Source organism: Thermobia domestica, chromosome 14 (genome assembly GCF_964235325.1).
Source record: "Thermobia domestica chromosome 14, izTheDome1.hap1.1, whole genome shotgun sequence".
NCBI classification, from domain to species: domain Eukaryota; kingdom Metazoa; phylum Arthropoda; class Insecta; order Zygentoma; family Lepismatidae; genus Thermobia; species Thermobia domestica.
Window position 1 is genome coordinate 62,863,646 of NC_137467.1, and position 16,323 is coordinate 62,879,968.

The 16,323-nt window shown below is 33.4% G+C and overlaps 1 protein-coding gene across 2 annotated transcripts in view; it reads left to right on the top strand.

Annotated features, from left to right (window-relative positions):
- The window catches only part of LOC145669699 (uncharacterized), a 58,486-nt gene extending 42,163 nt beyond the window's left edge, over window positions 1–16,323 (top strand). For both annotated transcript variants that reach the window (XM_081737992.1, XM_081737993.1), the window contains exons 2-3: window positions 6,211–6,929; window positions 13,814–16,323. In XM_081737992.1, coding sequence (XP_081594118.1) covers window positions 6,211–6,929; window positions 13,814–14,855 — 1,761 coding nt within the window. In that variant the 3' untranslated portion in view covers window positions 14,856–16,323. The remainder of the gene's footprint in view (window positions 1–6,210; window positions 6,930–13,813) is intronic.

Consider the following 16,323-nt stretch of genomic DNA (forward strand, 5'->3'; position numbering starts at 1 on the left):
TTTGCGATTGAGGAATGGTATCCGTGGTTTGACAGCCCGTATGTGTCACACCCATATCGCAGATTTTTTTCACTTATACGAAATTAAATTTGAGTTGAAAACCGATATTTTGACGATAGTAAAACACAAATATTTTGGCATTTTAATAATAACAAAAACTAGCTTAAGAGTCTTTGATGTTTAAAACACGGCACGCTTTGTAGTATCAAACTGTCATACCCGGAACTCCTGGATTGGCCGATATGTATGTACTTATTTACTACCTTACTTAGGCTTTCGCTAATGCAGAGATGCAAATAACTGGTCGGTACGGGCGAGTTTATAAACAGTAAAGGCTATACAAAAATCATGATTGGGATGTGGGCTAGTAGCTTACTTCTTGGGCTAGTAATATCTTGTTCCTTATTTGCATCCCTGCGTTAGTGTATTTTCACGTACTCTCATGTCCAAAATTATTGTCGCATATCTTTAAATATGTTGCCGTAGGAATATAATTTAATAACGAATTCGTCCGGTATTTCTTATAATGTTAGTATGTGTATAATTGGCAAAGACATCAATGTGGCAAATTTCATGTCAAAAGAGCAATAAATAAGAAAAATGAAACGAAAATAAAACTTTCTTATCCATTTAGCGACATTTTCTTTCGTATTTATAATTCTTATAAAATTTACCACAGGATGACCTGTCATCTATTTTTCACAATCGGTGTATTTCTGCATAGTTTATGGAAGCTGTAATTTATGTTTACACGTGGAACGCTAGTACCATGGTAAAATTACCAGTGGTATTCAAACTCCCACCATTGTCAAAACCCTCTCGTTTCACGACCTTCGCTATCGCACCTGCTTCTGTCCGATGCACCCGTGCTGACGATCGGACCCCTCTTCGCCATTCCCACACCTGGTTAGGTAGCATTCGTGCTTTTAGTGATCACCTAGCACAGGTTGGTTTGTGTTTTACACTATAGATCTTATGCCATACATTCGGACGTCATATTTATATGCAAATCGTGAAAGAGAGGTAGATTTTCAAAAATTTCTTTTGATGATCCCCTTGAATTTTATCCATGCCATGTGAGATATTTTCATATGGCTCAGCGCAAATCATTTAGGAAAGAATAAGAAGGAAATTAGTGAGAAATTATAATTTTTCAACAATTATTTCGAGCGGTGCGCTAAAAGTAAACCTGGATGGTCAGAAGATAACTTAGGCTTATATCAGTTGTTTTTTTCACTTGTTTTGTGTCCAGCTTCTCTCACCTGATGTCGCTTCAATGGAAATTGCGAATTTTTTTTTTCGAAATAGACCGTGCTGTAAAGAAGAGTAATCTATAGGATGGTTCAGAATACAGGAAATGACAGCAGGATTTACTAACGTGTAACTAACATATATAACAATTGTATTAGTTAAATATGTGTTGTATTGAATGTGATTGTGTCTACTGTAATTCTGAGATGTTCGCTTCTTCGGGACCAAGGTGCGTTTGAGTATATCATCAGTTTAACCAGCTACAAGTCTGTGTGGCCAGCACAGAGGAATACCTAGCAACCAGAGATGTACTCATTCACTTCATAGTCATGGGAGAAAGAATCGGAACTCAGAGGACCTGCCCTACAAGTGTACTATCTGAATAAAGTTTGCGCAACGGAAAAAATAAAAGAAACTCGAAATTTTGGAAAAATAAAAAAATTCGGGATTCGTGACATTCAACGATGGGTTCCCCGTAAAAATTTCCTTTGTCATTTCCCTTCAGATTTGTTAGCACGACTGATAGGAAGACGAACTATTATGCACTTACTGATCAAGCTGTACTATACCAGCCAAATAAAATTTCATGTTCTGCTGTACTATTTCTTTCAAGTACGAAATAAAACAGGTTTTATTCTATCTAAACCTTTACTTGTTTCAAGAAAGCTGCATAATATTCTTACAAGATTGTTTACATATGATAGGGAGCAATGATACGTTCTTTTTACGCTCCTATGGCTAATCTCTACTTAAGTACATGTCACTACTCGTGAACAAGTATTTTTCTTTAAATTTCACATACACACATGCCATTCTTAATTTATCACACGCATCGCATCAACTTCCACATACTTAAATTCTTTTCACTTTCCACCACACTTAAATCATTTGCTTGGTTTATATGTATGTGCCCGTGTGCGTGGGTTTTCTCGGGGTTCTCCCGTTTCCTCCCACTTTCTTCATTCCACCATTTCATTCATTACTCATCATCACCGTCTCCTTTAGCCTAACCGACATAACCGTGGGACGTAAAACTTAAAGATTTCATTTCATTTTTTTTTATATGTATGTGCCTTCTTTCGTTTTGTATTATAGGCATCACAGCTTTGCTACATACATCTCAGGAAAACCTTAACCTAACATGCACAATAAAGGAATAATATATACACAAAGTTATGAAATCTTTATCTAATCTAACTTACAACGCATTCACACACTCACACCAAAAGAAACGTTATTATTTCCTTCTTAAAAACGTTTCAGTTAGCATTCAAGGCCAGTGTTAATATCGTGAAGCGATTTTGCCACTTACTGCTTGTCTGCTTCTATATGAATAAAAGCACGATATGCAAAACCAGTTGCCTCTATGGAAATTTTAATAAAAAAAACACACATATATATATATCAGCTTTAAGCCAAAATACAGCTTTGGAATAAACTTTCAAAAGAATACTTTAGATAAAATCTATGTATATAATATAGATTCGATACCAGAGAACGTCACTCCTATCTACTATCCCATTTGTTTATATAAGGGTCGAAACAATACATGGCCAAACAAGTAAAATCATAAAATAAGAAAACGAATACGACTGCATATCTGAGATTAGGCTGACTTTAAACGTTGTTGTCTTAGGATGTTCGTTTTTAAACGAAATTACGTCAAAGGAATCTAACCTTACGTTATATCAATAATATATTCTATTTCCCCCTTTTCTAATTGAACTCAAGCCGTCACTTATTCTCTGAGTAATTAGTTAGATCCTTTCGGAACAGAAGGGATTACGAATGCATGCTTATACTGCTATATTTTACGAAACACTATTGTGACACTGTGTCTAACTCGATTAATTTTGAAGGTTAAAAATATATATTTCCAATGCAGGTTTTGAGTTTTGACACTCTGTTTCACTCAAGATTAAAACCAAAACATCACTTACAGTTATCCAGATGGAAGTATAATCACACCCTTTGAAATCTGAAGTACTGTCCCTTTATGAATCAGCACAAGACATTCTACTCACAAACCGGAATTTTCATCTTCATTTCTCCCAGATTTAACTTTTCAGTCATCCAAAAAAAAAGTTTCACATGAGGCAGAATAAAGTGTATTTTGATATTGAACGGTTTATCTAAAGATAAGCATTCCTCGTTCCTTCAAAAAATTAAAAATTTCTTAACTTCAACACTTAAATCATATCAGCATTCGCCATGCTGGCGAAATCAACAAAAAGCTGCCTCACCAAATTTTTACACTGTTTGTTTCGTTCCGTTCAGCTGCTAACTTCTAAATCGTAAAATTTTTGGCTGAATAAATTTTAAAAACTAATTTCGCATAACTGTTCTGCAGCAATGTTTTTAACCACTTGATTTTCTCTAAAGAATCGACTGGCAGTATATAGCTACTGCTCTTCTGAAACTGACGCCACTCAAGACCACAACAATATGGCGTAATAATACAAAGATCGGCTAAAGAACAAAATACGAGATACTTTAAAGGAAAGTGACCAATTATAGATAATTTCGTAAATCTGTTCTACTAACGTCATTCGAGACAAGATTGAAGATGAACGTAAAATTGAGTAAATTTTGACGAATTTCTATCAAGATGGCTGATAATTGAAGAGTTTTTATGAATGATATTTTAAATTAAAAATTTTAAAGAAATTTCTGGGAGAGCTTTCAGGATGATTTGACGTAGGAAAAGCGTTCTACTGATAAAAGTGAAGAGAAATATGTTAAAATCTTAAAGAAAATATAAGAAATCAAGGCAGAAATGAACAAAATATATAGAATAAATGCAAAATAAATCCTAACTTATTCTAAACACTTCCTAACCTAATCCTACCTCTAATATTACCAAAAACAAATAAATCTCAATATTGCACCGCTACAACTTCTACATCTTATCTGACATTGTTATACGATATTATACAGGGTGTGCGAAAATTCCCTAACATGATAACTCCATGTTGGGAGATATCATTTTCCGGGGACCTTGGAGAAAGGAAAAAAATCTGATATTGTATATATTGACGAGAGAGAAATTGAATTTTCAGTAACGAAAAAAAGGTTGATTTCTTGTAACTCATTGCTCAAAAGCCATTTAAAATGACGCTATTACGAAAGGAGACACGTAATAATATTTTTACCCTTATTAGTCAGTAATACTATTAAGTGTATATACATTTAAATAAAAGGAGAAATTTCGAACAGGTATAAGGCATTTAAACTGGAAGACATAAGATAACTAATTGGGAAATGGAATTCGCAACAGAAAATATTAATTCCCTGTGTATAGTATACAGATAAATTACTTTGAAAGAGTCAGCATCTATTCAGATTTTGTAACATTATAAGAAATTTACATTATTAAGTTTCTACAGCAAAGTATTAAACAATGTATTGGGTCATGGCCTCTCAGTGGTGAAGCCCCTACATCTGGGTTCTGATTCGTTCCCCAGTCAAGTCTCTGTGGCGGTCACCATCGTGTGTTTCCTTGAGGTACTTCCATTTCCTCCCTTATTCTAGTTTCACCGGTTGATCCGCCATCATTCATTTACTTTAGTAATTTGTCTTAACCTAGAGAGCACAATCGTGACGTTAACACACTCAATTTTGTTTTTACAAATCAACATAATCAGTTGTGCTACTAGCGGTAAACCAAATTATAATCATGTTTTGTTTTATTCCATATTTTTTATATTTCAAGTACGCAAAGAGGTCACAGATTATCAGAACATTTCTTGTCTTATAATTAATGCTTTTTCATAGTCCTGGAATTCAAATCGCAACGTAAAAGGGAATTGCATGCGGGGAAATTTGCACTGAAATTCACGTATTATTGGCTACTGCTTAAATAGCGTTTCACATAGATTCGCCGCAGTATGAGAATTTTTAATCGACTATACATAGAAAATATTACCGCTGAAACATGCAAATTTTCTGATTTTTATTCCATTCTGATCTGATTATTAAACTACTGTTCACTACTAATTATCTTTGTATAAGGTAAGCATTTTAAGTCAATTCGAGACTTTTTGTAAAAGGTGGGGAACAAGCTTCAGCAAGTAGAAATTGCTTATTTATCCCGATAATCCACTTTTATAGTTGCAGATTTATCAACTAATTTACAAAAGTATAGTTTAGGAAGTTTTATCAGTGTATCTGTATCATTTTAGGACAACCTGCGTCACATCGTCATCACAGTTAATGTTCCATCGCATCTAATAATGCTGCAAAATATACTGGATCTTTGTCTTAACGCTCCACCTATTCAATGCAGACTTCAAGTCCTCTGATCCGTCAAAAACGGAAAGCTGTTTTAAAACATAGCTGTACTAACTTTTAGAAAAAGCAAAAGAAAAATCATGAAACATTTGTTTGCTATTTCTAGTGTGAGCGTATTCCTTACATCTCGAGAGAATTTACAAAATAATAGTTTTCTAATAAATTGTCTTGTAATTACGTAATTATCCAAAGTTATTACTTTGAGTACTTAGTATTTACTACATGAATGATAGTTTGTATACAACATATATGTAGTTATTCATTTGTCATGTTTCATTTTGTAATAAGTATCATGAATGAGAAACAAAGCGGCAAACTTTAGAAATATTAACAATATATAATGACGTGTAATTCTGTAAATGCTGCGAAAAGATTAAATTTACGAGGACAGTCCATAAGTGTGAGTTTTAGGTTTGGAAAGCATTGCTAAAATGTACTTATGTGTAATGAAATGGTAATTTTTAGTTTTTTGTTCGGTTTGTAATGTTAAGTAGATTCATTTAAAAATTAAACTATAAACCTCCTGAAGTATGAGTGAAGATTCCGGAAGTATCGTCCAACCACTAACAAGCAAAAAGTTAAGAAGTTATTCCTCCGTGCAACATTTTGTGTATAAAAGAAGGGCTCCATTTTAAGATTAATTCTTATTACAAGTATGTTTTGTTTCAGGTCACTGCTCTTGGTGCCAGAGTGGAGATGAGTGTAAATGTACGTAACGAAAAATTTCAGTCCGATGCAGTTGTTGTTTTAGATAGGCTAACGAATATTTCTTCATCAAAGGAAAATACTGCCCTGAATAAAAAAGGAACTATGCCTAATGATTTCAAGATTCAAGATCATATCTCAGAATTGTGCTTCGACATGAAAATTAAAAAAGCAATTGTGTTATGCGAAAAGTTACCATTGGTTGATACACATGATAAATATATGTTTGATGTTAAAGGATATGTTTCACCATTTTACAATGGACATACGAATATCACGCCGAAATCATTGTTTTGCGCCGAAAATAATGTTAGTGAAAATATTCGTATGCCAGATGTAACTAAACATATAAAACCAAAATTTATAAGCAATGAGTACGAACAGTTCCTAGAATTGGAGGCTGATTGCAAAGAATGGTTTAGAAAGTCAGAAACTTATACAAATCCAGCTAAAGTTACATCTGTTGACTATAGAAGTGAGAACTTGAAAAATGTGCATTCTAAATTGAAAAAAGCTTCAGTTGAAATAAAATATCACATTGCTGGGAGCGGAGATGAACCAAATTACAACACTGCTTCAAAATCGCATGTACCTCTTAAATCGAAACTTGTTGAGAAACTAGAATGTAATATTAAAAGCACTAACATTAATATTGAATCTTCTAACAATTTGCTGGACAGCAGGTAAGTAAACATTTTGTGTGACTTCTATTTTTTTTGTGTGTGTAGTCCCGAACGACTAGTGGTTTAAACAGAGGTAAGATAATACGAGGAGAAGTCAAAAAGTAAAGGGACTTGCAATTTCTCGCACTAGGGTTTGGTAACGCTGCTAGTATCCAGCGCTGAATTAGTGTCGTCTGCAGCAGTTCTATGCGACATGTCACTCTTATTTCTGCGTTAGTCGTTGGAGTGTAGCAGACTTAAACATGGCAGCTCCATTGTTGATCTGCACCAAGTAGGAAATGAGGGCAGTGATTAGCTTTTTGTTTGCGGAAGGTGTTAGATCTGCGGAAGTTATTCGTCGATTGCAAGCTCAGTATGGTGACAGCTTGTAATCAGGAAGCAAGATCTACGAGTGGATAGAGCGTTTCAGACAGGAAAGAATTCTTTATCTGACGAGGAATTATCGGGCAAACCATTGACGTCAACGATTGAGGACAATTTGAAAGTCGCTGAGGGTATGGTGTTGGAAAACAGACGAATCACAATAGACGAAATCGCTAATACTTTACATATCATAGTTCAGCGTATTCCATCTTACACGACAGTAAATTTTGGAACAAGGTGCAAGGTGGGTACCCAAAAAATGTCAGCACAGCGTAAGGCACAAAGGTGTGATATCTCTCGTAAACATTTTGCCTATTATCGTCGAGAGAGAGATAGATCTTTGCAGCAAAACGGTACTCTAGATTAAACTTAGGTACTTCTTCACGAATCGCTAAGTAAGGCTGCAAGTGTTTGCAAAAACACCCATCTTCGCCAGAGGTTAAGAAATTTGTACAACAATCAGCTGGCAAGATTATGCTAACATTTTCCTGGGGCATGGAAAGTGTGGTTGCCGGTCATTTCACCCCAAGAGGCGAAACTGTTAACAGTGAGAACTATTGTGATATGTTGCGAACTGAGCTGACACCTGCAGCCAGATCCAAACGTCGTGGAAAGCTGCGGAAAAGTCTTCTCTGCAGCAAAATAACAATCGGTTTCATTCTGCCAAACGGACGAGCGAAACAACAGAGTTTGAACCAGAATTGCTGGAACACGTGCCATACAGTCCAGACCTGTTCCCAAGCGATTTTGGTATGTTTCGACTACCGAAGAAAGCTCTCAGGGAAAGATGATATGGAACTGATGCAAAAATTATTAATTCGATGCAAAATAGGTTACAGGTGCAACCGAAGATCTTTCTTTTTGACAGAATCAAAAAAAAAAAAAAAAAACTTGTGAACATTGGGAAAAATGGGTGGAAGTGTAGGGAGAGTATATGGGAGAGTAATGTATGTTTCAGTTTTCTATCATTAGGATAAATGTATCTTTTCTCAAGTGCCTTCACTTTTTTGACTTCTTCTTGTGCATTCTGCTAAATCAAAGATTACAACCACGTAGAAAATGTGCATACATCATACAAATGTATTGGTGAAGAGTACATTGAAAATATTCCGTCTATTTTATGTTGCAATGAGAACAGTCCATGTGTTCTGTATACATTAACAGTAATTATAAGATCTGTTTCCTATTTACATATAATTGGTCACCGATACTCCCTTCAAAAATTCTTCAAATTACGAAAGTGTCCCAACATAAAAAATTAGGTTTTCTAGCATTATATGACGAAAGTTCTCTGGTTCCACTGGATAATGTTAAAGGTATTGTAGTGTCTAGCGTAAGAACTGTCATACACGTAAAATCCATATCGTGTTTGTGATTTCATTATTTTACTGTAAAGCAAGAATGAAACATGAGAATTGATAAATGTTTAAAGTTAGCTCTATTAAACTATGGCTATTTTATAACACATCAAATTGAAATGTGTTACAGGTAATGCAGACGGAGCAAAGCACATAATACTACGAAGCACATTACTAGCAAATTTGATAATATATTTTGAACAAATAGAAAGTTGAAAATTTTACTTCTTTCAAAATGCTTTATTTAAAACAAAGGTTGCATATGTACCTCATTCAATGTTATACGTTATTTTTAACAGATCCGAAGATCATAATGGTGTTTACAGCAATTTGATATCTCAACCCGTTCCAAAAATGTAGTAAATATTTTTAACCATGTGCAACCGTGTTTGAAGTTACGCAATTTCTAGAAGTTTTCATACTTACCATCTTGTTGTAATTATAAGTGAAGGTAAATAAGAGTTGGTTCAAAAACTTCTGCAATCACACCATTGTAATCTGTATAATAATCTTTCGCATATTTTTCGATTTCTCCGGAATAGTGTTTAGATAAAATTGCTGTAAGGTTGCTGTATAAATTTGCTGTAAACTACGTTATGACCTTTGTATTTATTGAAAATCATCCATTTAATTTTTTGTGATAGTTATCTGGAAACTTTTCCGAAATTAATCTCTTTTAAAAATCAACTTTTCATTTATTCGTAACGTAGTTTCTACTTTTCGAAATACATCAATGATGAGCGTATTATTTGATACCAATCTACTTAGATGTGAATTATTCTGTTTGTCTCACTTGTCTTACTAGTGTAGTTTGGTTCCTTGTCGATGTTTATAATACAGTAGTGTCTTTAGCTTGTGACAATAAATAATAAGTGTAGTATTGTATGTTATCGCTTAATGTAGTATAATTTGAAATAATATAACTTCTTGTTGGGTTGGCAGCACTGTTAATTAGCTGCTTTGAACAGTGAGCATAAAATCACCCTCAGATCGGTGATATGAAATTTCAACATGTTTTACCTAGTAATCCAAAATTTACAACAGCGTATCAAAATAAATGATCCACCATGTATATTAATCCCTGTTTGTAATATCTTTCGAATGAATTCTGTACTTTGATTCAGAAAATTGAGTAGAAAGTGTATTTTACCTGTCGTGCACTTTAATAATATTAATTTAACGGCAGCTGCTACGTACACGATACAAGTAAATGAATGGCTTACTTATAAATAATCTTTTAGGTAGCTCCATACCGATATCAATTGTGGACTGCTCTCGGGGCTTACTCTGAACACAGAGGCCTTTTCTTTGTTTAATCTTCATTCCTTTTATATCGGGGAATGCAATAAAGAAAATGTTAATTGGTTTAACAAAAGTCTTTTCATTTTTAAACTATGTTTTGGCCAAGAGGGAATGAAACGAATAATTTAAAGAATACAGCGTCTACAACGGTTGTAATCCTACTATGTAAAGGGCTGTTGGGATAAGTATCAGTTTCTTCAAATCAAAATCAAATATGTAGATCACAACGTATTCAGAAATCCGAAATTTCCTTTAAGAAGTCATCAGGAGTCTATTTTAGTCTCATACCCCAAAATGTTCCCGGATTGAAAACACTTATTTTTCACAACAAATTAATTTTTATTGCTAAAGTTACTTCATTTGTGTTAGTTGGAAAACTGAATTGGATGTACAAGTTCACAGTAACGAATTTCAACAATTCAGGAACCTATTACATAAAGTACAATTGAACGATCCGTTTAATGCCAGAGCTGATAGTACCAATTATTGGTAATAGTACGTATGGTGTTGGTGAGCAATTATTCCACAGGAAAGCTAAGCTTAATTGTCTACTGTAGCATTTTCTACCACAGCTAATAGATGCAGATAAAAATTACAAAGAATTTCAAAATAAAACCTGACTAACATTCACATTGAAAAAAAAATCCACAAATATTTATTCTGTAGACTACGTGTGGCAAGCACCGGGTTTTTATTTACTATTAATATTATTTGCACAATAGGCTACTGTACCCTTAGCGTAGTCAGTCTTCTTCAGTGCGAACAGTTCCGGGTTCTATTCTCGTTAAACACAGGACATTCGTTTATCCTTAGTCATTTCCTGGGTTTCCTTTTCACACCAGAAAATGCTAGGGTGTTACATAACATGATGCAGATCTCTGTCTTCTTGCTTCCCAGGGTAGTATGCACTCCTACCAACGTGATGCTTCATATGTGACAGCTTGAAAGCATAGGTGTCGGTCATGCCCAGAAGTATGTCCTAAAAGAAAATAGCAACATTTGCATTTTAATTTCATTGCTTAATTATGATTACTTTGTACTAAAACAAATTTCAAACATGCGAAAGTTGCGAAGTTGAGCCACATCTATATATTAAGTCCGGAAACAAAAGTAATTTAGTGATGCAGGTTATGTACTGCACCTTAGAAGTTTTGCAAAGTCAGTCCTTAACATCACAACCTTCTAGCTGATAAATGCATAACATGTGAGATGAGTTCATCTTTTGGGAACCCCAGCAATCAGCCATGTCTACTTCAATAGAAGAAATCTTAAAACATCTTTCTCAAATACTCTTCGAGAACACAAAAAATAAGTTACCGAGCACATTACTGATGGTTTAAAGTGGAATTTGACTAGGATCCCTAAATCCAAATTTCATAATTCATGTTAAGCCGTTCAAATAAAGCTCTATGTAAAAAATTATAAACCATAAAAAAAATTAAAAGACACAAACTTTAGCGACGAGTAAACTTCGAAGTGTTTGGCATTGGCAAAAGAAAATTTCCTTTGCTGGTGGATGTGATGTACAAAAAAAAAAATATGATAAACGAATGATACGATGACTATGGAAACAAACGCACAATTCTTTCCGAAGGCATGTTTGAGCAGCTTGGAATAATATAAAGTGGTAGAGATATGTAGCAGGTCACCTCTTTTGTTGTAAGTACTTCACGGCAGTTAAAACAATAAAAGGATAAAATGGTTCGCAATATTTCCTTCGCTTAGCAGAAGGGATAGTGCGAACGGTCAATTTTTTGGTAGAGCGCAAACTATGAGAATTATGGTCCATGACCTGTATGAAAACCCAATCACTCAGGAGAATATATAGAGTCTGATGTTCTCAGAGTTAACAATTTTTGAAAACTTAAGTGGAGATTTATTAGATCATTAATACCTTCGCAATACAAGTAAAGTAGCTTAGTCAACTACGGGAACGACGAATAACCAGTGTACATTGCAGCCTGATACGGCTAATAGTAAAGGTATAATGTATTTAGAAATTGAATTGTTTCAAGTTATTACCTGGTACAATAATACGGTACCGAGGAAATTTTTGTATGATGTGCGCGCAGAACAGACATTGCAGAGTGCATTCAAAATTTGCGTCTTCAAATGTATGAACCATACCATCTCAAAGCTGCGACCAAATAATGAGAATGATCGCACTGGAGTTGTCCTATCTAAGAAGGAACACTAATTGCAAAGAAACCGAAAGGGTGATTTAAACAGAGAAAAGCTCATCCCTGTCTATGTCAATGATTCTAAAATTATTGCTGGCAGATAATCAAGCAAAGATAAGAAAACGGAATCTTGTTAAGAAGACGAGAAACAACGGAATTGGTCTTTACAAGTGAAGGCATTGGGAGTGTTGGACAAACGTTCCACTTTTATCCTCAAATGTCCAAACAAATATAATCCAGATTGGAAAGAGAAAATGTATTAGAACTAAATTGAAAAGAGAGACTGCTGTAGTATTAGAACTGGAAGTGTTCGTAAAATCCACACAAACAGTATCTAAAATCGAAAAGCAAAGTACATTCCACATTAACGCAATCTAAAATCGAAAAGCAATTTAAGTTGTTCATCTGTGTTTTTGGTTATGGAAAATAATACGTGTTTGAATTATGTAGTATATAATTTTGAAAGCGAAGTTAATAAAGTTCCATTAAAACTGTTGTGCAGTTTACGAAAATTAATTGAATCCCTTCGATAGGCAATTCACAGATATTACTACTTGATTTCAAAGTTTTTAGAAGAGTGGCAGTCAGGATCCTGCACCTACTTTTAGTACTGTTTATTCGCCAATTTTAGTTACGACATATTAGATTGGATTTTATAAATACATGTGGAAGCTGGATAGGCTTTGGCTTAAAATTCCCTTTTTTTAAATCGATGCTTTCTCATTGATATATATATTTTATCTGTTGGGAATATTTTATCCATCAAAAGATTTGGGTTATGTTTCAAATAGGATTTTGTTGTTAGCGTCCTAATTAAAATGAACCATACTCAAAAATATTTCTGGTCATTCGACAATCTGCTTAATTTGGTAACGTAATTTAGGTTACTAAATTATGTTTTCTAATTCAAAACTTTTCCCCCAGTTGAGTTTTTTTTAAACTACAAGCTGTTTTATCAGTGAAATCCTTAATCGCAGAATTAATTTTTAACGTTACTTAATTTCATACATGTTGTACTAAAAATGTTGGTTTGTAATACATGGATAACAAATCATAGTTTTTGATTAAAATATTAACTAATATTTTGCCTCCGAATTTCAAGGGAACTATAAATATGATTTATTTATTCCCTTAAAACAATTAACGTATGACGTATAGGAAATGCTAGATTTCCCTCTCCCGCAATACCAATGTGCTATATGCTAATAAAACATGGTAGCAGTAATCTTATGAAATACTTATTTGCGAACAGTGTTGTCGTTATGGAAACCAGAGATGTGCCTCCAGAATATCACCCGATCGCTTCTAGTTCATTACTCAGACATATTTTGGTTATTTAATATTTCAGGACTGAAGCATAAGGAAAAAATATCGCAGGTTGTTGCTAAAGGTATCTTCTCGCCAAGAGGGTCCTGCGTCGGTCTAGAGATCATGTAATGTTATTAGTATTAACATCCGACCTTCTATATCTGTATCCTAAAATCACAAAGAGGTACATATTACGTGAGAATTTCAATATAAACCTATTAAGGGTAACACCAAAGAGAAATTATGAAATTTCTTATATGTTTGTACAGTTATTCATAGTTACAAATTTAAAGGTCTCCTACTTTATTTTTAATAATGGTCACTCGAACTATTGTTTACTATAATAATAATATTTTTGTCACGTTTTTCACAGGATTTGTAAGCAGACGCAGTCAGGCAATAAGAACAATAATAAAGAGCTAGATATGGATCAAACTTCACTTATGGGAAACTACTTAGGACTATCGTCAGTCCGTAAACTCAAACAGCGAAGAAATAGTACCAAGATTGCTTATCGGAAAGATAGTCAGAAAATGATTCATACTAAAGCTGTGTTGGACATTCTAGGTGATGTTATTAGATGTATTTTATGTGGAAAAAGTTTCAGAAACATGACTATAATTCATAAACATATGAAATTGCACAACATTCGTTTGTGTGCTGAGTGTGGTAACGTGTATGTTGATGAAGAAAACCTAAAAAATCATATTTCATTTCATTGCAAATATAACTCCTTCACGTGTTCGACGTGTGGTAAAGGATTTCAAGATAGGGGCAGTTTAAACATTCATTCTAGAGTGCATACTGGTTATAGGCCATTTTCTTGTGAAGCTTGTGGACGAAGTTTTACACAGGAAAGTGCCCTTAGAAATCATTTGAGTGTTCACACCGGTAGAAAAGACTTCGTTTGTAACGAATGTGGAAAATGTTTTGCAGTGAAAGCAAATTTCAAAGTTCATCTTCGTACTCACTCTGGAGTGAAGCCCTTTATTTGTAGTGAATGTGACAAATCATTTTCAGATAGTAGTGCATTTAGAAGGCATAAAATTATTCATAGTAAAATGAAACCATATAAATGTTCCGATTGCTCACAGGCATTTGCGGATTATGCCGCTTTAGTCAGGCATAAACAAAGCCATGAGAAACAGAAATATGTCTGTAATGAATGTGGCAAATGCTTCACTGTAAGGTCGGGCTTTTTATTTCATTTGAGTACACATAAAGCACAGAAGTGTTACGAATGTGAAGTTTGCAACAAAGCATTTGCAAAGAAATCATATTTGTCAATTCATTTAAAAAGTCATTATTCTTCATATAACTGTTGGTGTGATATTTGTGGCGCACGTATCGCGAAGAAAGCCTACCTTGTAACACATATGAAGAGACATCTGAATACAGTTCCCACACAGGAATGAAATATTTTCAAAACGTTTCTAAAACGTAGGATCATTTTCCTTCAGAAAATGTATCCTATTTCCCTTAAGGAAATATATTCCATATGTTGTTAAAAAAAATTTCCAAATAATACTGAAAATATTTTCGCAATATACTCAAAAACGTTGTAGAAACATTTTATACGCCGTTAGAAAAGTTTTCCAAACAATGTTTTCTGTACCATTTCCACACATTACTAAAAATGTATTTGAAACCTTTTATACAATGTTAACGGAATGGTTTTTAAAATGTTTCGCATGGAATATTTTAAAGTCATTTGCCAATAACACTGAAAATCATTTGTCTAAAATAAAGATTTTTTTTTGTAAATATTTTTACAATGTATTGGTTACTTAGTTGAAATGTTTTCTGAAGATTTCTAATCCATTTTTAACAAAAATTAATGTTCTGTAAAATAATAATTTTAAAATATTTTCCACTCATACCAAAAAATATTTTCTATACATGACAAAAAATATTTAGTGAATGTTTTCCGTACATCACAGAAAATATTTACTGAACATTTTCTGTGCATGACAAAATATTAAGAGAATATTTTCTGTACATGACAATATTTAGAGAACATTTTCTGTACGTGACAAAATATTTAGAGAATATTTTCTGTACAAGACAGAAAATATTCAGAGAATATAAGGTAGACATATCAAAAACATTTTCAAATTATTTTCCTTGGTGTTTTGTAACAGTAGAAAATGTCTAGAAAATATTTAACTAGTTTCAGATATGAATTTGTGCTAAGAAAGAAAATATTTACGATTCATTTTTCAAATAGCAATTGATATGTTTTTGATTTGTTATTGTCTGTAGTTTCAGAACGTACTTAAAATACTTTCTAACGAATTCTGGTTTTCACATAGAATATTTTTAATTCCTTCTGAATATTTTTTCATTACCACGATAATACCAACAATTTGAAATACATTTCTTTCTTCAATACTGAAGGAAATGCGTACTGAACAGTTTTCCAACTCTTGTAAGTTAAAATATCTGGATTTTATTTTTACAAATTGATGGGATGGTAGAAGTCTGTGTATGTTGGAACCGGTTTAGAACACACAGAAACTTCTATTATCACATAAATTTGTGGAAATAAATTCTAGTATTCTAACTTGTAGGTTGAAGAAAGAAATGTATTTCAAACTGTAGGTGTTATGGCGGTAATGACGGAAAAATATTCTGAAAGAATTTAAAATATTTCTCTGCGAAAAACAGAAAATGTTAGAAAATACTTTAAGTACGTTCTGAAACTACATACAACAACAAATCAAAAACATCAAAAAATATGCTATTTGAAAAATAAATTGTAAATATTTTCTTTGTTAGCACAAATTCGTCTGAAACTAGTTTAATATTTTCTTAACAATTGCTACTGCTACAAAACACCAAGAAAAGTAATTTGAAAATGTTTTTGGTTTGTCTACTTTATAT